The following is a 23110-nucleotide window of genomic DNA, read 5'->3' as shown; positions in this document are numbered from 1 at the left end:
ATTTATCATCTGAGACATCACCTGAGCCAAGGTGTGAAAAAAGGCAATGACTCTCAGGACCATTTGGTAGACCAATCGGCATCCCACTGCAAGCACAAGTACATATAATTCATTCAGTCATATGTAATATATAACTGAGGTTGCAAGCGAAGGATGTTTTCAGTGCTGATATGCTTTTTTTCCCTCCTGTTCCGTTTTACTGTATACATCGGAAACGTACTCACATCCAAAGTAAGAACGTTTGATTAACAGATGAAAGTAATGTTTGGTTTGTGGGAAATAAAAGCAGGGCTTACTTTATATTGTCAGATAGCTGACTTGATGTGTAAAGATTTTCCAGGGATGTTCATCTAGAGATCTATGATTATTTGTCCTTGTAGGAAATCTTATGAGGGCAAAACAAGTATCCATGACGCAAATGACTCAGCACCTAAGAGCAGTTTGTAAAAATCAAAATGTATCCACCAACAGCCCCATTTCTATTCAAAGTCATTAGATCTAAACAACTATCAAGTTCATGGGGACAATCGACCTTATGGGTAGGCTGTACTAACCCCCCCCCCAAAAAAAAAAAAAAACAGTTATTACTTTTAAATATATAATTATTATCATCTGGGTACTGATTTTAAAAGTCACCAGGCATTAGTTTAGAAAGCTTGTCCGTGTCCTGCAAGCACAGTTCCCACTCATTCTTCTCCTTTAAAAGGACACAGAGTGGTGTGCCTTTCCCAAAGGAATGTCCCATGTCCAAAAAACGTCCTGATCCAAGAAAAACAAATTGCAAATGGGAAACTAGTGCAAACCGAATGTGTCTGCCATACAGATTTGCTGTAGAAGTACAAAAAGTGATCATGATGTTAAAATCATCATACTGTTATCATAATGTCCAAACTATTTATCATTTAATGTCATCACATCACTGGTAAAAAAGTTTCATTTATACACTGTTTACCTTCAATTTAATACTTAACTTACTTCTTCCCAAGGCTTTCTGATAAAAATAGAAACAAAAATTCAGCGCAGCACCTGAGCCTGAGTCAGGTGAAGTTACTCATTAAATAGACCTCCCTGTCATATACCTGGACGGCATCACAGCGCCCCTAGCGGTGGCAGTTTTTATAAAACAAGAGTAGAACATATGGCGTTTGAAGTTACGCCTTTATTTTGAAAGGAATGACCGGAAGGTTCAGTCTTCTAGTTTGGTGTGCTTTCCACTTTAAAACTCCAGACACCTGTTGTTAAGGGAGAGACCACAAAAATGCCAGTGAGGTCACACACACACACACACCCCAACCGAGCTCCAGTTTACATCACATGGAGAGAAGAGCTGACGGAACACGGAGGAGCTGAGGCGGACACCGGAGGGTTTGGGACACAGCTGTGAAGATAAGGACAGAGCGGTGTCTGTGGATTAATTTATGTGTTTTTAATGCTGCCCATCGGACACTTTTTCGCTTCAGGATTTTTCGGGCTGCAATGTTTCAGGACCTAACGGCGGGTATGTGATTTTATTTGATAGATTACAACTTTTTTTGAGTTTCTACTGTAGAATGTAGAATGTATGTGTGCTGGTAAATGCTTCAAGCTAACAAAATAGAATGGAGAAGTGAATAAAAAGTGCGGGTTAAGTCGCAGTTCTTTTATTTAGATCCACGCGAACTTCGTGCTTATCTTTTTTTTTACCTTATTGTTGGATAACGAACTTTACGACACAAACACAAAGTGATCTCTTTACCACTTCGGCGCTTGTTAAACACACGAAAGATGAATGAGTTTATGCTGAACTTCACTTTTCTCTTCCAGTCATTCTGCTCAGCTAAACTCAAATGGTGGCCGCGGGCTGGCTCGGAGAAGGCAGCAAAAGATGAGATTTTATGATCAGAGTGTTGCTAGTTTAGATTTATGGACGCCGAATTACCCACTCTGTCATAATGTTTCACTGACTTTAACGAGGATTAAATCTGGCCTTTATTTGAGTTAGCAACAAGTCAAAAATCGCCCCGCCGTTTAAAATTAACTTGAAACGTCATGCTGTTCTTGATCTGCGTGTAGACGCGATGGGGCCACTCTGACATGAGTAGCGGCTTAAATTTCAAATGTATAAAAGTACACACGATGATCACCCCCCCCCCCCCCCCCCCCCCTTTTAGATTCATAATACTATACACAGGGCTGTATATAACATTATAGCTACAGATTTGAACGTTAACATTTCATGACTGCTGTGTTGAATGTGGTTAATGCGCCAAACGTTCAGGAACGCTACACTAGTCAGTACATTGTAGTAGTAGCAGTAGTAATCTGTAGTTTGGTGGTCTCTGTCACATTATGTTCTGTGCTGTAAATGTTGTAAATTAAATAATTACTGCGTGAAAATGCAGATTATTTCGATGAATTCACATCACAGCAGTTTTCCACCTTGTTCAAAGCACCACACTGCTTGTGAACTGTACATATTGACCATTTCATGCTCACTGCAGACTGTCACGATTGCCAGTGCCATAGAAAACGTGGAAAATCCACCTGTTGAGTATCAACAAATGCCTGATATGATTTCTGAGTATGCTGATTATCAGTAAAAGATTTCTAGCAGTGGCAAAGCTGGATGAAAAATAGTCTTGTTGTACATGTTGCTGTCAAAAGTTTATGTCCTCCCTGATTTCACATGTGGTTGTATTGAAGTTGTGGAAAAGCTTTGTAATGTCATCTTATTGTAATTTCATGTTTCAGGATTAGACACCTCTCTCTGTGGAGTGTTCTTCATCCCTGCTGGGTCGCTGTTTTTAGTTTGAGAACAGAGCTGATCTGAAGGACACCAGGCATCAGGCCCGAGGGCCACTGGACCATAAAGGCATGCTTGCTGCCATGCTGCGCCAAAGTTCTGGCGGAGGATCGGGTGGTGGTGGTGGAACCAAACTCTCTCTGGGTATTTCCCGACTCTCCAGCTCCAGCATGAGTTCAGCAGGACCTGCCAGAGCCTCCAAGAGCGGTTCGGTGAGCTTGGACAACCCAGATGTCCTCGCCTCCGACCCAAACTACATCATGCAGCTGGTCAGTGACGTGCGCAAGTTTGCTGACGTGCTTCTGCAACTCAAAGAAGTGTTCAACTCCAAAGGTATGTTAGAAACAAGAGAATGCAATCATCACGGCACATGTGCCACCACCTTTAAAAAAGGAAGGGGAAAATCTACAGCTGATTAAGTGACACAAACACTCTCCTGACTAAACAATAGATAATAACGAACAGTTCAGTTATTATTACCACATTAGTTACCATATTAGGTGTACACGCATCAGAAGGCTCGCTTAATCTGGACTCTGTCTGCTGTTATGAGAGTGTCTTTGGGGGTAACTGTGAGTGGTTTGTTTCCACAACAGTGTACCTGCTGTGGATGTGGGCTTTTTCAACAAATTATACCAATGAGTACTTCCACGTATTAGCAATGACGTAGCGTGTTTGCCTTTTTCTTAACTAAACACTGCACACCTCCTCTGCTTTTTTATTATTCTGTTTCAGTCATAAAAAAACCAAAACACTTGATTGGTCTTTAAACGCCGGGCTTCTCACGACACAGAAGTGCTGAGTAGTGTTGGAACGGCGATTTATTGCTGAATGTAGCTGCCGGTCCGCTCTTGTGCACATACTTTTGCTGTCACCGCAGAGGACACAGTCCGGACCCTATTTACCTGTTTTTGTCATGTCCCGGCCTTGACTGCACAGTCAGTGAACCTGCCTTATCTCACTTTCACTATGGCTCTTATCTTTACTGTAAAGTAGAAAATAATGTGTCTTAATTGGTCTCAGACAAAATACACAGTGAGAATTGAATAAAAAGTTGGCGCCGCTCTGATCTGTTTGAAATGTGATACAAACCCCCCCAAAACAACAGCAGCAGCACTCCAGCTGGGCTATATTGACAGTAAGGAATTTAGATGGAATACTAAACCAATTATTAATGCGTTTCCTTTAGACAGTTACCAAACTACAGGGAAGTAAGGTCTGGACTGAGGTTTACGCCATTCCTGCTTTGGTACGTTGTGCATTAGCTTTTGGATGAGACCCAGATTTGTTAATCCCCAGGTCTTAATAAGATGAGGTCAAGGTACATATGGTGGTGGGGCTGTCCCCTTTTCCCTCCATTAGCACTGCCATGACACTCAAGCTTTAGGAAAAAGGAATCCCAGTGTTTTTTTTTTTTTTTTTTTCACCAAAGGTCAGCAAAGGTGCTTGACCCGGCTGGGCAGCTTGAGAGACTTTTCAGCGACCCGTCAGCACGCCGCAGATCAAAGCAGTAAATCATCATGTGCGAGAAACTGACGTCTCCAGTTTTATGGGGGCAGGAGGAGACTTTATTTAGGAAATATACCTTGAAGCCTTTACCGCGTCACATTTTCTATGATTGACGACTTGGTCGAGTGTAATCAACAGACAGTTGTGTTTTCATTTAGTTTAATAGCAGATTTACTATATCAAAGTCATACATAGAGTGCTAGCGCAGGTTCTCGCTGTGGATCACGGTTGCATAGCTGTCATTGTAGATATTTTTGCCTTTGGTTACTGGGGTTAAGAAACCGGTTTGTAATCTCTGTTTGTCTCCTAATGCTAATTACAGTCGTTGCCTATGTAACTGCACATCATTTACAGGTCTAGTAAGCACAGGCTCCGTCATGCCAGTGTAGTCGTTGAGATCCCAACACGTGATTGCAAAGCTTGTGAGTATCCCCATTAAAAGGCTTATTTTGGCTAAATACAGGAAAGGGCAGATTTGGGGAAAACGGGGCAGATTACGATGCAGAAAATGGATCTGCCTGCTACTGGGGGAAATGGCAAAAAAGTCGATTGTGGCTTAAGCAAAAGGTAGAGTTAGAAGTAATGTTTAAAGGCTGATTGTTACATCGTGAACCCATGCAAGCACAGGGCAGGGTTTTACAGAGAGGCTACCAAACTTGGATTCAGGAAATAAGTCTTTATCTTGATTGTATCAGGGTGCTTTTTGCTTGTCGTGTCATTGTTAAGGTTTAGGGCTTCAGGGCATTAAGGGAGTGTGCTAACAGATTGTTGGAAGTCACTGACTTGTGCTCGGATTGGGTTTGATTTAACACCCCAAGGCCTCCTCCCACCCCCAAAATTTATGGCCATATTGTTTCTGTGGTGCTTCACAATAGAAGCAACCTCTCATTACCCCCAGCGCTTGCTGAAACTGGAGGGAACCCTCCTTTTTTTTTTTTTTTAACGACACAGAGTGACGAGCGACAGTCAGCTCAGAGCCCCTGTAGCCTGTAACACTGCCTGTATTCACAGTCACTGATGTGAGTCTGACACTCATTGTCCCAGGAGGCATCTCCAGACTATCATGCTTCTGCTAACTGGCAACTTTTTGCAGAAACGATTCTTTCCCAAGTCCAGAATAGCTGCTGACCGCAGGACTGATCCCACAGGGGCTTTTCTCAGCCTGTGTTTTATTTTTCTGGCAATGCACATCAACCTTAAATGGTGATTAGTACTTAGTGCCTCTTGAGTTGTGGGTCAGTGACGCATGTCTGAATTGTCTTTTGCTAAGAGAAATCTGTTTATCCTCCTGGATTGCTGTTGGGTCAATGTTGACAACATGTCATATTCACAGTGTGACAGATATTTTTGGGGGCGTGACTTTGTCCAGTGGTTGCTTGTGAAAGACTTGTTAGTAATTGGATGGAGGGGATTGTTATTTTGACATATTGTTTTGCAGATGAGCTGTGGAGTTTGCCCTCATGGCATTTGCGTACAGCTGTAAGTAGGGTCTTTCCATCATATGATTTGTCAAGCAACTATTTAGCCCCTAATGTGTCTTCTTACAACAAATAACAAACTCCAAGCAACAGACTGTCGTTTGTTTTTCTGAAGAACATTGTTGCGCTTCTCATCGTCTATTTTAGAGGTGAGGGAGTGCCTGTCCTGATACGATAGGTGTGCCATCGCTGTTGTTGTGCTCTGAGTACCGAGGAGGATCGTGGCCAATTTCATGTGTCAGCTGCACAATAAGGAAAACTGCAACACTAAGCAATCCATTCAGTGTAGGTCATTCAGACATTTACTGGCCAGTTTTGTGTTTTCACTCAACCATAATAAGGCCGGTTAGTGTAATATTTAAGACTATAATATGGTTTGTTAATAGACTTATATTTTATGTTGTAAGCACAGAAGCTAAATAGTAACAAAAGCTTTAAAATGTTCAATTTAGCCTCATTCCTGCACATTGCAGGTGTTGCTGATAGAATGAGAGATGTGGACAGCTGCTGTCGGCTTAACAACTTTACAAATCCGCTGAATTTAAAGATGGTGGCAGACTAAACAAGCAGTCCGTCTGCATACAGACAGCTTTGATTTTAGCTTTTTCAATGTAGTTGTGCTGTTGCTGTGTAAAACCAGCAGGTTTTTTCAGGGATGAGATGAATAAGAAAAACCAGGGAAAAGACCCGAGCACAATGAGTAAATCGTGTAATTCTGATGCTTTTCTAGTTGTCTGGTCAGTCTTTGAACAGAACAGTTTTAACCAGATTAGCTGTAACAAGGCATTAACAGCAGCTGATGTGGTGTTTCATATATTTCCTGCATCGGTGTCAGGGCGTTTCCCTGTCGGTCAAATATCTGTTCCCTGTTTCTGCCTTAATTTGACACCCTGTATTTTTCTATGGACTGCTTTTGTGGACTGCTGATATATTGTGACTACTATAAACACGCAACTTCACATAGAAAATCTTAAACTCAGATCTGCATCCACAGCACTGCTTAGTTCATTGTGCGTGTCCTACACTCATGTTACATGTACCCTACATTGCTGTAGAACAAACCACACACACTTGTTTAGCGAATCTCTTGAATTACATGCTGACAAAGTGGGCCACAATGGGTTTTAAAGCCAAGTCTTTAATCATGCATTATAAATGAAGAGAGATTTCAGTGCAGCACATGAATGCTGATGTGTCCAAAGCCCGTGCCCTCAGCAGCTCTGTGATTGTCAAATATTGCACAGTCCCCATCATTCTTTCTGGGAATGCCTGCGGTGCAGTACACGTACATAAAAACTGGGTTTTATTACAGCTTCGTCATCATTTGTCACGGTTATGATCTGTCAGGGGGAATGGATGACTCGTATGGCTGCCCTCTTTAATTCAGCCTTTGAGTCGTAGGTGTCCTCTGTTAATCAGTGTGGGTTTTCGGAGGTTTAGATTGTGTTGTTCTGGATTTTAATGATTAACAGGTGGCTTCTAAAAGTGACCTGCAGGTGTTGAGTAATGTGTAACGGCATCCTGTAATACACCTTGAAAAAAGAAATTGGTTCAGCTGGTTCATTCATGGGTAATGTAAGTTTATCAAGTTGCATATTGGCGTTTTGGACTTTTTTTGAAATTTTTTTGAAGTGAAAATATTTTCCCACATGTCATAACGTAAGTGCCCGTCTTTTTACTTTTGTGCCTTTTTTTTTGAAAGCCAGCTGAATATCCTGCCATGCTGAAAAGGCTTTGTGGGAAAGTGATTCTGATCTGGGTCCTCAGAGAAAGCCCTAATGCTATTTTGGTAATTTGTATTCCAAATCACCCCTTGTGAAATACCAGCCTAAAATTAGCCCTTCTTGTGCTTTTCACTAACCGTTCCAGACTTTCTTAATGGCCGCAGCTATGCTGTGTTTAGACAGTCTCTCCCTCTGGGTCTGGGATCCACTGTAATGCATGCAAGCTTCTTCTTGCCTCCAAAAAGTTCCTTTTATGGTTCTTTTACTGTGCCTGTATTTAAAGCTGCTGTAAATTATCCTGAGCACAAGATAATAAGTCTCCCCAATATGTACTTACATTCAAGGTTTGGGATTCCTGGGATCTCGATTTAATCATGCTGGACACTTATCTTGTAAATTAAGCCTCCTAACTGGATTTATTACATTAGCTTAATTGTTCTGGGGGATCCTTGTTTAAAAGCACAGCTATTGTCTTGGTATTAGTTGATGGGCTAGAGTTGGATAGATTTTTGGATTGTTCTCCCTCCCTCCCTAGGATTAAAGTACAGAGTCTTGTGACATATGGCAGGTCAATTTATCCTCTCTGACTGGGGGAACAAAACATGTAATGATGCACCCTGTACAGAGCGCACTGAGCTGACTATCTATCTTTTGGCAACAACAATGTGTACACTGAAGGCAGGCTGTATACAGGTGGCAAAGCCATGCAGACTTGTTGAGTTTGATAGTCCAACATGACTTGAAGATTTGTAAGTTGTTTTCAAGTTGGAACCCTAGGAAGCTCCCTCTCTGGTTGTATCCCTCTCCTTCGTACACTCCAGAAAGATTTACACTTATGGGCACTGTTGTTGTGGGAGCAGCTTTGTTCCAGGAGGCTGTCGATGTCTGCCACACACCGAGATAAAGCTCCAGGATTCCCACACTGGGCACGAGAGGTTTAGATAGACTGTGGGAGCTGAAGCGGGAATGTACTTGAGAGAATCAGCCCTTGGGTATTCTTTCATATATACAGTAGGTTTTTGCCCATATAAAAAAATGGATACTGAAGATGGCTTTTATAAATATGTTTTCTATGTGTGTGAAAAACAGGCATATAGCAGTGTCATGTTATTCTTTTTAATATTACTCAGAATACAGATGATAGATTTATTAAAGGCCTCTTTGTCTGTGTAAGACTTTCTTTTGCCTCTTTTAATTAAACTTGAAGGCTGAAGATTTACTGAGACTATGCAACCCCATTATTTATCCTCTGCAATAGATTTCTAACTTGTAGCATTTATTTGACATCAAGACTCTATGGTTCAAGTTATTCATCCATTAAATGTGGATATCCAAATTAATGCTGACGGTGCATGATGGTGCTCATCCAGGTCAGGGTTGCAGGAGCCTATCTCAGGTGGGGTACACCTTGGACAGGTTGCTGGTCTGTCGCAGGGCTAACCCTAACCTTGGTGCATGCTTGCATGTGACTGGACCAACCCCACGCTGTTTACAGCTCATAGCTCTGTTGGTACCTGCCAACAAAGCTGATGGGAGTGCATTCATTGAATTATAAGCACAAAAATTAAACCATTACCTTCCCAGTCATTTGATAGAACAGAAACAGGTCATGACTAACATAACAGAAAACTCCTTGGTTTATAACTTGAAAGCTTTTACAGAAGAGTGGCAGATTAGCACTGGCTCTAGAGCCCAGAATGCCTTCGCTCCTGTGCACGTTCTGAGTCTGCTCACGCTGTTAATTGCAAGAAACAAAACAGTGCATTGTGCTCAGTTAAAATGCTTGGTATGGTTTTCCCAGATTCCTTTTTTATATTCGGTGTAGTTCAAGTTGGAGCTATACAAAGCAATGAATGTCCCTGAAGTCGACCCTTTGCAGTGTGCTAAGTTCACAAAACGTGGAATTCTTGAATGTTTTTTATTGACTGAAATGTACTGTTTCAGTCAATTAAATGCCTTGACAGTTATGAAAGTAACTGTGTTTTGAGGGTCTTTTTAAAGCTTTTTAGCCCACAAAGCCCATTCTCCCAGGATTAGAATGCTAGTAAAGCTAAACAGTGTGCTCTTGTTCTCAGTGCAGTGTTTGCCCCCAACCTCAGCCTCCTCACCACCCAATTCTGCCCCTTGACAGGTGTACTAAAGGGGCCCATCTGTGCACTTGTTGGACAGCTCTCCCAACTCTGTCCTGCAGATTTTCCTTTGCCCGTACTCTCTTCAGTCTAATGCCTGGCCTGCTTGGCTGCAAACTAGAGGTTGCACTGTGGGGTATTTGAAGTTTCTCTTTATAAAAAAAAAAGCATAGTTGGAATGCCAGCCTTCAGGGCTTTGCGTCCACAGTGAGCGACAGCGGCATGGTGGTGATCTGGGGGGATATCTAGAGAGAAAGGTCTTTCGTCTGTGACAGACGGCTCCAAATAGAAATTAAAGAGGATGAAAACAAATTCTTCACTCTACTGGGCATCTCATTTCTATTCAAAGGATTAAAGAGGGAAATAACTGACGGGTAAATGTGTCATAAGAGAAACACATCTTGGGATTTTTCACCTGTCTTAACATGTTATTGGATTTTTGTAATTATTATTAATATATGGTTATAGCTTGTTCTTCTCTCTGTTAACATGATGGCACGTTTTCTTAGTTATTTTTTTTAACTGCTAACGAGCTTGAAAAAGGCAATTCCCAGCAGAGTGGGAACAAAAAAAGCCCCCTACCTGGGTAGAAGGTGCTGCGTGTCTAGCCTAAGGGTATGTTTTTTCTTCTCTTGAATGACAGCTCTTTGTGCATGCAGCCATGGGAAAATGGCTTCAAAGGTAAAGCAACAGGGAATGGTTTGGCATGAGCATAGAAATGTAGGCAATGTTCCCCTGCCTTTTTTAACCAGCTGAGTGTAATCTGCTAATCCACAGAGCAGGCTGCCGGTGGTCTGTCGACAGAGGTGGAACACGGCCGCTGACCACAGGAAGTTTGATGGGGAGGGGGGATATCGAGGGGATCTATATGCCACCCATTGCAGTGACCTGGCAGAGTGCTAAAGGTTAAGTGGACCTATTTCGCAGGATTGCCTTATAGTCGCGCAAATAGTTTGAAATGGTGGTGAGGTCGTTTTTGCCTGTAAGGTGGTAGAAAGTGGCATTTCACTCTTGCCAATTAAATACGACTCCTTTACAATAAAAAGGTTATTGAGTCAGACAGTGATTGATTATTAGACCTAAGGGTCAAACTATGCTTAGCAAATCTTACCGTAGCTTTTGATGAATGCTCAAGTTACTGCCACTCCAAAGTGCCAGCTGGTTATTTAGGGGGTGAGTCAAAGGAATGTCCTGCTGCGGTCTTATTCAATGGGACACATGGAGTGGTTTTGATTGACATTAGTCATGGGTTGCCTGTCCAACATATTATTTAGCCCCCTGTGCCTTGAGCTGCTTCCATCTGATCGGAGCGGCGCAGACCCGGTCGTGACACGTTTAGCGATTTCACACTCGTTTTGTGGCAATGCGCAGCCTCTGTCCTCTCAAATGTTTTGAAGCATAAATAATACATTGCTCCCATGATTTGCAATGCATGAATGAGCATAGCTAGGGTCGCAGCAAAAGGAATGTTGCCAAGTCATATTGTGTCAGACCCAAGTGGAAGTTTTGTGCCTCAAAGAGTCGAATCATTGAAGGCCCAAAAAGTGAAAGCTGGCATGTGGTACACATCAAGCAAAGACATTGGGGTTGCAACAAAAGCGGCTAGTTTTATTATATGGTTGTTCTTTTATTGTGGGTAACGTGAAGTAGAAGGTTTATTTTTTTTATTTAGTCTAAGTTTAATATGTTTTTTTGTCTTTTGTTTGTTTGTTTTAAATCCTTTTTTGTTCTGAGAACCAAACAGACACAACTAGGGCAAATAATTCCTGTGCACATCACTGCTTCACTGATGTGCCACATGTCTTTCCTGCATACTGCGTAGCCTAAACCAACCATAAATCTTATCAAATGGAAGTATGCATCCTAAACTTAATGTTAAATCTTGAAGTCCATCACGTGAAGGTGTCAAGAGAGCATCTGCTCCACAGTGTTTTGGTGTTGACGTGTCATCTCAGTGGTGAGCGATCTGACAATGTTTTCATTATGGATCCCCCTCCACTCCTCACTCCCGCAACTCCCATCCGCGCTCCCAAACAAGAGGCTGGAATGTTGGGTTTCCATGACGCTAATGAAGTAAAAACCTGGCAATGCGTTGCTGGCAGCCTCTGAGCAGCTCCTGATCTGCGGCCTCCTTCTCATCAGGATCAGAGTCTGATCCCTCTGCAGCCTTCATTCACCAGGGCTTATTATGCCCAGGAATGTCTCTCACTCACTCCCTCCCTCATAACCCCCTCTGAAGCAGGGATGTGGGGTGCTGGGGTAAATTTTGGACAAATCCCCAGTAAGAGTACTACCCCAAATAACACACAACCCCCCCCACCCTTTTTTTTCTGGCTCCCATCAAACTAAAACTCCTCCCCTACTACTCCTTACAATCTTTCCTCTGCTAACTGTCACACTTGGACAAAGATAAGCACAAACTCCTCTCCTTCTTTCCTGTGGAAAGCCTTTGTTGTGATTTATGTTCCATAAATGCTTCATGTAGCAGGCCCATGAGGTGACCAGTCCCAGTTGTTTGCCATTTGCCCCAGGGACAATGGGGAGTTTTTGGTACTCAAACAAGTCCTCACTCCAGAGTCCTTAGATTTCCCAGGGGAAAACAGAATGATCTTCCCAGAGGTGTGTTTATTTTTTTACCAGTGTTCAGAAATCCTTCAACTATTTGCAAATTGAAACGTCTTCCATCGCTGCACTGTCAATACCTCTGCCATTATGTTTTTTTTTTTAAAGGCACTCTGCAGTGGGAACTAGTCCTTTCTTTGTGTTCCAGCCAGAAAGGCAGTTTAGGGGTTAAATAATCAGTCTCTGTACATTATCCTGTGTCATGCTGGGCTGGTGGATGCAGCCATAATGTCTTGCTAATTAGCCTCTATTTAGGTTTTTCCAATAGGCCACACAGCCGCCATTGACGATTGAAGCCCATGGAGCTTTGCAAAGGAAGACCCTCTGTCTTGTGGGCATTCATGATTTTAGGCTTGTCCTTAATAAACCTTTAGGCTCCCCAAGCTTGATGCTTTCAGGATTCGGTATCCAGTTACTTGGTAGATGAATAGGGTATCTTGCCTCTGTGGGGATGATTTAGTCCATTGTGTGTATGTTGTCTTTCAAAGGATAATGTCCATAAATGGGATCTAAACTGACCAGGACCCATTAAGGGCTCAAGGGTTGAAGCAGCTTGTTGTAAACGTTGACCCTTATCATATAAGATAGTGACAGAAAGAGGTTGTGGGAAAACCCTAGCACCAGGGATAAAAATGGCAAAAATCTACATTCAAAAATACTAAAAGTAACAGTAAAAATAACAGAGTAGTTGCTGGACCATTACAAAACAACGTTTGTCAAGTTTGTCAAGTTTTGTACAGCAGAACTGAGTCTTATTATGATGTCTGGTTGTGCCAGAAATTCAACACTGGCTCCTTTTGCTGCCTCGTGTGGAGCTGGGCAGCTGAAACAAAAAGACTTGAGGCTTATGCCCTCAAAACCCACCAGGTCTTCAGCACTGGAAGGAGGTGCACATGGCATCTGATGATTGATGAAGATGGTTGCTATGGATAAAGATGGGATTCCAGGTCCTGTGGAGAAGCTTTTGGCAAAATAGAAGGCGCAAGCATGTTGGCATGGACTACCATCTCACTGTGGTAGTGAAACAGTCTTGTGATTGAGCTTCTCCCCTCATGAAATAGTTTTTGGTAATGAGTTGCTTATTTAGTTATTTCCACACATTTTAGGCAATCTTTTGCTGGTTAATTGGTTTGAGTTGCCGCTTGTTGTCTTTATGATGATATTTCTCAACAGTCTAGTCGGCTGGACATAAAGTTCCCAGTAAAGCAGCAGAATATATAGACATTTTGCATGTCAGAGCTGTTCTGTTCAAAACGTTTTACCTGAACTGTTGATCACTGTGAAGTTGTCACAGACTGGTCAGTCGGCTGGATTTACATTTCAGGCCTCAGCTAGTATTGTCACGGTGGCCACAAAGACCTAGCATTATTAGCCCCACTGGCGGAACTATTTGTCCCACTCCAAAAGAGAGAGCTAACGAATAAAAGAAAAAACGGGAGACAGCTAAAGTCTTCCTGATCCCCATTTCCATGAAGGGTAATCCAGGGGTGATCGTCAGCACAAAATGCGGCTTTGACCGACTGTGTCTTTTGTGTGTGTGTGTGTGTGTGTGTGTGTGTGTATGTTTGTTTGTGTGTTTTTGTTTAACCTGTATTTGGCTGCAAAGATATGTGACCTGGAAAGAACTATTAAAGTGAAGTCATACGACATTTAAAACATGAAATCAAAACAACCTCCCAAACAGCCTCCTGTGTATTTAGTGCGATTATAGTTTAGGACTCAGTATATCTAGATCACAAGTGTAATTATGTGAGTATGCGTGTATATTGTGTTTGCATGAGTGAGGGAACAGAGGCAGATGTGCCTACGCTCTTGTACTGGTTATTTCTAAGAAAGCCACCCATGCATGTTGTGTCAGCAGTCTGGTCACACTCCACTGTATGTTACCAATAAGTAGCAAAAAATACCTCAGCCTTACCTACCTTAGTTAATGCATTGCGCTATTCATGATCTCACTCTGACTAAGCCGAGAGCACGTTTTCAAGGTTAGATGATAACAGAGTGCATTTTGTCCCCTTGTTAATGGCTGTGACTCACTGTTTGTAAAGTCACGTGCAGTACAGAGAACCACATACCTGAGATGCCGTGTTTTCTTTGGTTCGCTCGCTGGATGGCTGATGATTGCTAAAAGACCATAGTAGGTCTTGTTTATTTATGCACATAGCAGTTGGGTTCGTGTGTTGCGTTTCTGCCGTCCTCCACTTTATGGTGCGGTCGCCAGGACAGGCTACTAGGAGAACTCCAACCCGGAATGGCGTCACATAGTTATCTTGTCACCAGTATGTAAATTGGTGGGTCCTAGGACTAATCTGTTCAGGGTTTATAAAACGTGATACCATTTTGTTTGATACACTTCAGTTTGGAAACACAGTGGGCCTGCAGACACAGTTCATAGCATAAAATGGCACCTTGGAAACCTTTAATTTTCCAGCTTCTACAGTATCATGTAGCATATGACCTGTCATCATTGAGACGGAGCAACACTGCCAATGATCTCTTTTCTTACTGGTGAAAGGTTAACAAGGCTAATGGATAATCCACTGGCTGTATAATATGTCAGTTCTGTCATTTGAAATGGTTGATTGCATATATCACATGTTAGTTATTGACCAAATGTTCAATATAATTGCCCTTTCTCAAATTTGTTCCATATATTTCTATAAATCTCGAATCTGAGTTCTCCAGCTTTAAAATGTGCAGAGATTATTACTGATTTATTAAGGGATTTGTTTAAGAAGTGAATAAATGATCCTTAAGTACAATACCAAAGCTATATATAGTTTCAAATTGAAAATTTTCCTACTAAATGTTTCAAAAATGTGGCATACTGACACGGCTAAGGGATTCCTTTTCTCATCAGTCTGGACTAAATGTGAGCATATCTTTCTGACTGGGTGGAAAATGTGTGCAATAAGCATTATTTAACTGTCTTGACAATCTCCAGAGCACCAAGACTGTCTTCACCACGCAGTCCACGAACGTCTCGGTGAGCTGCTACGAGTCCTGAAGGCCATTATCAGCAAACACCAGAGCCTCAACTCAGTGGATATCCTCAGTACAGCTGGAACCGTCATCGCCACGGTCAAAGGTGAGCAAAGATGACCAGCTCCCCCTAAATGCTCACCCTCATAACTTTCGGCTTTCCTGTAAAACATGCCAGATACTCCTCCACTCTTCCTTTAGTCTGTTTTCTGTCTCTGCTTATCTAATCATCCCTTCTCCCTTGATAGTCTTCTCTGCTGGGCATTCACTATTACCACGTCCTGTCTCTCATACAGTCTTCCCAATCCTGGTTTAAAGAACTTCCCAGAGATTGTTTTTCTGGAGTTGTCTTTTAGCTTCAAGGTGACACAGTTCTTCAGAAGTCACTCGAGCGCTTTGAATGCAACAGCGTGTGTTTCAAACCCCATATAGAGACTAAGAAAATAATATTTGGGAGTCAGCTACCTGATACTTGAAGATGCAGGGAGAAGCGGGTGTCCTTTGTGCTTTGTCTGCCAGTCCAGTGGGAACTGCACAGAGGAATCCTTTTCAGTCGCTCATTCTTTAAGATTATGATCTGGCATGCAGGTCAGTTCTTAACTTGGCGGCCACACAAGAATCCCTAGAGTATACCTCGTCTCAATTTGCATTGCAAAGAGGGGCAGAGAGGGGCTGCATAAAAAGCTTTTACTTCTAAGGAATGGTGACATGATGGAGAGGCCTGAGGAGGCTCTGCATGTGCATGTGAATGTGAATGGGCTTCACCTTTAGCTGAAATACTTGGAATGAGTCCATACACATTTGGGCGTGTGCATATATGTGCCACAAAAAATAAGCTCTTGCAAGTCCTGTCTTTCATGCAGTAACTTGAGTGTTTATGTGGCACTGCAACATGTCTTTGCACAAGCGAGACAAAAAAGCACAACTTTGTCAATGAGGAAGGCTTGGATTTGAGAGCTTAATAGTCATTCTGTAAAAACACTGTTATTAATGCTTGTGATTATATTGCATTAATCATTAGAAGGATTCATAAGTATATAGATTGAAAGTCTTCAGCTGTTAGACAAACTTTTTTTAAAATAATTCTGAGTAATGGTATTATTTTTTTTTTATTTCAGAGGAAGTTCCTATAGTGAATAGTAGATATTATAACACAGTAATTACTTGTTCTTTCCATAACTATATGAAGTGCTGTAACATCTTTCTACCACTAGGTGGCCAGAACTGTCCACTTCTTGATAACCCACCCCCCCAAAAAAGAGAGATGTAGACGGTGCCAGTGTGTTATCAGCTTTGCTCCATTGTTTTTGAGCCACCAAGCCCGATATTTTACACAATAACGTACATATGAGGCAAAACTAGCAATTTGTTTTGGATTTCTACTTGAAGTGCACCCCGACCCTACGTCAAAGAGTTGTTTTGGTGGAAAATTGAACCTCCCACCCTGTGATACTCTGTTTCCTTGGCATACCTCAGTACGTCTTCAATTACTCTCTGTTGGAGCTTCCGATCCCTTAATTGCAGCACAGGACTCTGCTACTGATGAGTGTTTCGAGAGTGTTGTGCTTTTCGAGTGAAACAATACCATTTTTCTCTGATGATGTAACTTCCACATTTGGACCACTGGTTGGGGCCTGAGCGAGTACTGGCATTGTATTCCAGCAAGCCTCAGGATGTCCTGTTGGGGGGTAGGGGCTGTGCGGGAGAGGAGATGCGAAAGCAGAGCTGTATGATTTGAATGGTGGTAACTGCTGGGGGTGGCTTGGAGACACCCCGTTAAAATCAGTTTTTAAATTTAATTTGAAGACTTTTTCTTTCCCCCCATTGGATTTATTTTATTTATTTTCAGTCTTTCCTTGTGTTGGTCAAAGGAATCCTTTTCTTGGACCAGCTAAAGATTTACAAGTATTTTGGTGTCATGTTTAAGGCTTCTCCAAGGAGTCTTAAGTAGGTGTTGATTTCCATGATCAACAAGGCTTATATCTGTTTAGGACAAAGCGGGACAGAAACCTGTTTTGAGGTGGGTAATTGCTGGTTCACTTGTGTGCTTCTTTAGCAACACCTTCTGAAAACATTTTGAGGTACGAGGCAATATGTAATAGCAGTTCAGAAGACTGGGAAGGTCTATAGTAGGTGTTTGTATGTGGTTTGCATTATGTGAAGCAGATACTAAGAGACCAGGTGGAAGATCTAGGACTCTAGGTGTGGATGAAGTTTAGGCTAGTTTTGTTTCAGGATTTGAGAAGTTATTAAAGTTCAGGAAATTCTGAAGTTGTCCCATCTTGGGATTAATGTTCAAAAGTCAAGACATTGAAGTAGGTTTTGAGCTTAGCTAATAAAAAACAAGTGAACTCCGTTAGTTTTCTATTTAAAATGTCTGAAAGTCATTGAACTCTAGAAATCTCCATTGTTCTATTGGAAAGGAAAGACTGAATGACCAGTGACATCACTGATTTATTGCTGGGTCTCATTTCTGAGCATCTCTCTCCTGGTTTATTTTCCCTCTGCTCAGTCCGGGCAGGAAGTTTATTGTGAAGACTGATTACAGCCGTATTTACACTGGTGTTTTTCCTCCATTCTGTCCTCAGTCATCACTGTGTTTAGATTTTCAGCAGGAAACTACTGCAAGAGCAGATTACAGCCAAATATACACACTCACGGTCTTTGCTTATCTTCACTGATTTAACATAAAGTTGTTTTTGGATGCCTCAGAGGGATTGCTCAATTCTAAAAGGTCTACACACAAACAGTCCTCTAGCTCTCAGAGCTTTTGAGGAGTACAGTCTGAGTCAGAAGAGATTTTCATTCACTCTGTTGTTAACATCATGCACAGGATGATGAATCATATCTTGTGATTGTTGCCTTAAAGACAGGATGTCTTCAGTATGCAGGATTTGGGGTTGTTACAGAAAGTTGACTCAGTCTTACTTCACCATAATTTGGCAGGAGTGAACTTTAAGGAGGTGAACGAAGACAACAAACATAAGCATTTCGGAGAGATCTACGCCGCAATCGACACATTGGCATTCACCTTTGGCAATGTGTGAGTATGATGTCATTACTCTGATTGCTCCTTCCACGGCTCATTTCACTCGATGATGTTTGTTACTGCGTTCAATTAGTTTGCATATGCACGCAGCTAATGGAGGCCAGCCGATATTTATTAATCTTGTGTGAAAAGAGAGAATAAGAGCTAAGGAAAAATAAAAGCAGTTCTTTTTTGTGAGTGCAGATAAAAACACTGTTTATGCTAAATAAACCCCCCGAACATAATTTAAGTCGTGTTTTTGTGTGTATTTCCTTTTGTGCTTTTCATTCTTTACTGAACCTTTCTTTTATTTTGTTTTGTTTTTCTTCAGAGTGTCTGACTTCCTTATGGGAGATGTAGAGAATGGATCAGTGTTGGGGCTCCCCCTGACTAAGAGAAGCAGGGTAAGAGAAGTGCAATATTTAAAAGTGAGGCTTTAATTTCCTGATTAACATCCTCCAGAACTGCATTTAAGATTTAAAATGAAACTCGTACCTTAGAATATGGGCTCCATTATTAAACATACATTCATCATCAGTTCATGGACTCTCCTGTTAAGTGTACGATGTTGGCTTCTGGCCCTGAATTGTCAAAAATAAGATATGAGAAGTTGCCCAGCAGAGATCAGGGGTGAAGCAACATACCTGCAGGTTGCAGCATGATTCTGAAATGGCCTCTTCAAATGATGAATTGATGTCAAGCTTTGTTGTTTTCCCACTGCAGGTTTTGTAACTGATGTAAGGAGGAAGCCAAGTTTCTGATAAGCCTTTTTTAAGCGTTTTAGCCGAGCGTACTCTGCTTTGACAAGGCAGTTCACCCTTCGTGCACCTCCCCTATGTCTCATATTTATTTATTCAAAAACATTTTTTGGGTTTGTTTTTCAGTCTTTTGAGAACCTCTCTGTGGAATCTGGAGGATCCGGTCTTGAGAAAGATGATCCGCCAGGTAAGGCAGATCACTGACACACAGCTACTGTACTGTACTGTTCTCCAGTGTGGAAGTTTCAGGAGTGGGTAGAGATTGACTCTGTTTTTTGTCCTCTCCCTGGCATATCTGTGTCTGTGGGGTTATTTGCAGTTATGTCCAGTCACCTTATTCTGGTATTAATGCATGTGGTCATTCTCCTGTCATCATTGCTTCCCTTCAAATGGCATTAATATTGTATACTTTATTGATCCCTGTGGGGAAATTCTTCTCTGCATTTAACCGATGGGCATGGGCTTTTTCAGTGTGTAGAGACGGTACCTTGCTCAGGGGTACCTCAGGGTAGCCGTTCGTTGGATTCGAACCCCCACCTTCTGATCATGGGGCCAAACACTCTACCTACTGAGCTGTCCCTGCTCCCACATCTTAGCCGCATTAGCCCACATCTTGCTAACTCAAGGTCAGCATGGGCTTTTTCCTGCTGACTCACAGTCATAGACGTTGCTAAACATGCACCTACTCCATCGAGCCATGTTCGATGTGTGTTGGTTGGTTAGTGGGGATCATGTTGCACACGCTTCCTCATGTGATTTATTTTTATTTTTTATTTTTTATTTTTTTTCGTATGCTCATCATAGAGTCTTCTCCACCGGTTCGGGCCGAAGAGGTGGACAGGACACTGCAGCGGCAGGACAGCGGAGTGGAGTCAGCACTGGCCTACGCCAAGGCGTGGTCCAAGTATACCAAAGAGCTGCTGGCATGGGTGGAGAAGCGTCTCAATATGGGTGAGTTATGACACCGGTGGAGTCATAAGACCAATTCTGAAGTACTGTTAGGAGGCAGCAGCTAAGTAGTAAGTCACTAAGTAACGCCTAAGTAGCTCATGAGAATCCAAAATGATGTCATGGGTTGGTGTCATGGACCACGGTCATGTGCTTGACTCTTTAGTTGCCATACGAGATCCTTTCATTAGCTTTTTATGACGATGGGAACTAAAACGTCTTGTTTTGGACAGTAGATGAGCCGAGGGGCTTCAAAAGGGACATTATATGATGAATAATAATTTTCAGCATTAATGAATATGAACTTGAATCATGCAAAGCTACACTAATGGAGTCTCAGCCATCTTAGTAGTTAATTTGTCCACTTGATCTTAAAAGTAGCTCCATTACAAGATCACTGGGAAATGTCAATGATAACTGTGCTGTACATTTTCTAGCTAAACACATCATTTTAGTGAGTGGACAGTGTAGTGATTCATTAAAGGCTAGTTCCCACGGAAACCATGTTGATCACCTGAGCTGGACGTAAAACAATGAAGTCTCGTTCATGCTCAAGGTTGAGTTTGTAGTGTGCAAACTTTTGTTTGGTAGATTGGTTAATGAATGGTTTCACTTATCCTGTGACACAGAACGCTCAGTCAAGCTGTACAGTCCATATTATCAGCTCCTTTTCTTAAACTCACTGATTTATCTTTTATCAGAATTAAGGACAATGTGCAGTTGATTTGGAAAGCATTAATGACTTGAAACATTTGTTTGAGATCCAATTATTAATTCAAAATGAAAGATACTTAAATAAAATACACATTTTTAAACCAGCAGAAAGGACGTTGTGTTGTAATGTTTGTTTAATCTATTTGAACCTGTTTGAATCTTGTTATCCTTTTGCAGATATTGAGTGTGCAAAAAGTTACGCCAAGATGGCTGAGACTGCTAAGACGCTTGCTAGTCAACAGGTAAGTTGACGCTGCAGTTAACTTGACTTACATCGGCATTGTGTGCATCTCACACATGTTAGGGACTGAGATTTAAACCTCTTCTGCCTCGTTCAAGGAATTCATGCCTTTCCGTGAGATCTACATGACAGCTTTCAAAAATGACATCGAGTATAGCCAGCTGATTCTTCAAACTGCAGCAATACTCCAAAGCAACAAATTCATGCAGGTAACTGCTGCATTCATGAAATCTAACTTTATCTTGGGTTGTATGATGGAAACAAGTGGTCTTACTGCTTTTGTGGGTGTGGTGTGGATTTTCTGTGTTTCTTTCCAGCCTCTCCTGGCCAGAAAAAATGAGCTGGACAAACTGCGAAAAGAGGTCAAGGAGCAGTGGCAGAGAGAGCAAAAGAAAATGGTGAGTCGACAGTCACGGAGGTTGCACTTTTAAGAGGACCACACACAAATGCACACTGGATCAAAAGCTTCATTGACCTGGGGTCTCAGCCCAAGAATGCTCTTGAAGTGACTCAGCCCGATATACAAATCCAGAGAAATAGTTTGTTTTTAACCTGCCAAGACAAGTGCTCTGTTGCACGTATGACGGATTGGGAGACACTAATCCAGTGACTAAGTCTAAGAAATAGTCAAAGTCCTAAACTCTGTAGTTGGACACCATAATAGAAATGTTACTGAACATGAATTATCTCTGCAAATCTGTTTGTGAATTGTATCTTTATAGCAATTATTGCATGTTATCAAAAACTTAAAAGCCATCTTTTTCTGTGGTTGCATTCGCGTTGTGCACAGCATGAATCTGTGTGTGACTCAAACTAATATGTGTACATCTGCAGCACGAAGCAGACACGGCTCTGAGGAAGGCCCGGCTCCTGCAGACCCAGCGACAGGATGAATACGAGAAGGCCAAGGTGTCGACTAGTCGGCTGGAGGAGGAGCAGACTGGAGGGGGAGCGGCAGTGGCAAAACAGCTAGAAAAAAGGCGTAGGCTGGAGGAGGAGGCGCTGCAGAAGGTAGAGCATCACCTCTAATAGTCGAATCTATCCATTTTAGATATCAGTGAATTTGTTTCCTGTCATTATAAAGCCTTCAGTTGCCATTCGAGAACAAATGATTAGTATCTATTTGCAACATGAAGATCAGCCTTTAGTCATTAAAGTTCTTATTTCCTAGTTTTTTCCCCAGATTTGAATCCATCACTTTAATTGAAAATTTTAGTGATTTATATTCTTTCTGTTGGCAGGCCGAGGAGGCCAAAGATCACTGCAAAGCTTGTCAGGTTGATGTCGGGGTGAAGAGAGTCGAGCTGGTCAACACCAAGAATGAGATTATCACTCAGATCCGAGAGATGGTCTCCCAGTGTGACCTCACCCTCAAGGCCGTAAGTTGAAATACGTTAAGTCTTTAAAGACATGTTCATTTAAACTGAAACCAGGCTGAGTGGTAGAAATAATGCACACCTCGACCGATAAGTTAACACTGGCTCAAAGTTGCTGAATCATCATTCACTGGAATGTGTCCCTGTTTCAGGTGACCGTCAACTGGTTCCAGCTTCAGCAGGCCCAGGTTGTGTCTCTACCTGTCAACCACCAGACTCTGTGTGAAAATGCCAAGCTGTACGAGCCTGGCCAGCGTTACATCGACTTTGTCAGGAGTTTACCTACGGATGCGCCTCGTCTTGAGTGTCACTCGTTGGATTCACCTGTCACACAAAACACAGGGTGAGATGTCCCTTCCTCTTATTTGCTGTCTGAATGTGGTCAGAGCTTGTCATTTTAAACAGGTGTTTAAATTTAGTTCAGCTATTTGAATTAAATTGAAATGTGATGTGTTTTTAAGGTAATCAAATTACCTTACCTTAGTTTACCTACCTAAAGGTTTTTACTTGTTATTGGGGGGGTGGATTTATTTATTTGAAGATTTTAATTTCAGCATCGTTTAGAAGGTATGTCGTATTTTTAGTAGGATGCATGCAATGGAGTTCTGCAGGGTTCTGTGCTGGGACCAATTCTGTTTTATATTAACCATGTTTTCCTGCAGCTATGTGATTTGAATTGAATGCTTTTGTCTCTACATTTTGTGTTGACAAACAATTACTTCAACACCTCAAAGCTTCACTGTTGGAACTGCAAATTTTCGCTGACATTAAACAAACAGTTTTAAGTGAATATAGTACTGTAGCTATTACTGTCTGAGA

The 23110-nt window shown here is 41.9% G+C and overlaps 1 protein-coding gene across 2 annotated transcripts in view; it reads left to right on the top strand.

The window, feature by feature from the left end:
• Window positions 1-1242: 1242 nt before the first annotated feature.
• The window catches only part of arhgap29a (Rho GTPase activating protein 29a), a 30978-nt gene continuing 9110 nt past the window's right edge, over window positions 1243-23110 (top strand). Inside the window, exons 1-13 of one of the 2 annotated variants that reach the window (XM_084938949.1) lie at window positions 1243-1498; window positions 2731-3115; window positions 15189-15332; window positions 18173-18269; window positions 18586-18658; window positions 19139-19199; window positions 19817-19963; window positions 20852-20916; window positions 21014-21124; window positions 21233-21313; window positions 21750-21926; window positions 22157-22294; window positions 22444-22634. In XM_084938949.1, the coding sequence (XP_084795075.1) occupies window positions 2854-3115; window positions 15189-15332; window positions 18173-18269; window positions 18586-18658; window positions 19139-19199; window positions 19817-19963; window positions 20852-20916; window positions 21014-21124; window positions 21233-21313; window positions 21750-21926; window positions 22157-22294; window positions 22444-22634 (1547 nt within the window). In that variant the 5' untranslated portion in view covers window positions 1243-1498; window positions 2731-2853. The other variant, XM_084938950.1, reaches the window with a different exon arrangement.

The sequence above is a fragment of the Perissodus microlepis genome, chromosome 9, assembly GCF_051167445.1.
Source record: "Perissodus microlepis isolate ML-2025 ecotype Zambia chromosome 9, ASM5116744v1, whole genome shotgun sequence".
In the NCBI taxonomy this organism is placed as follows: domain Eukaryota; kingdom Metazoa; phylum Chordata; class Actinopteri; order Cichliformes; family Cichlidae; genus Perissodus; species Perissodus microlepis.
This window is presented reverse-complemented; position numbering and strand designations above follow the sequence as displayed.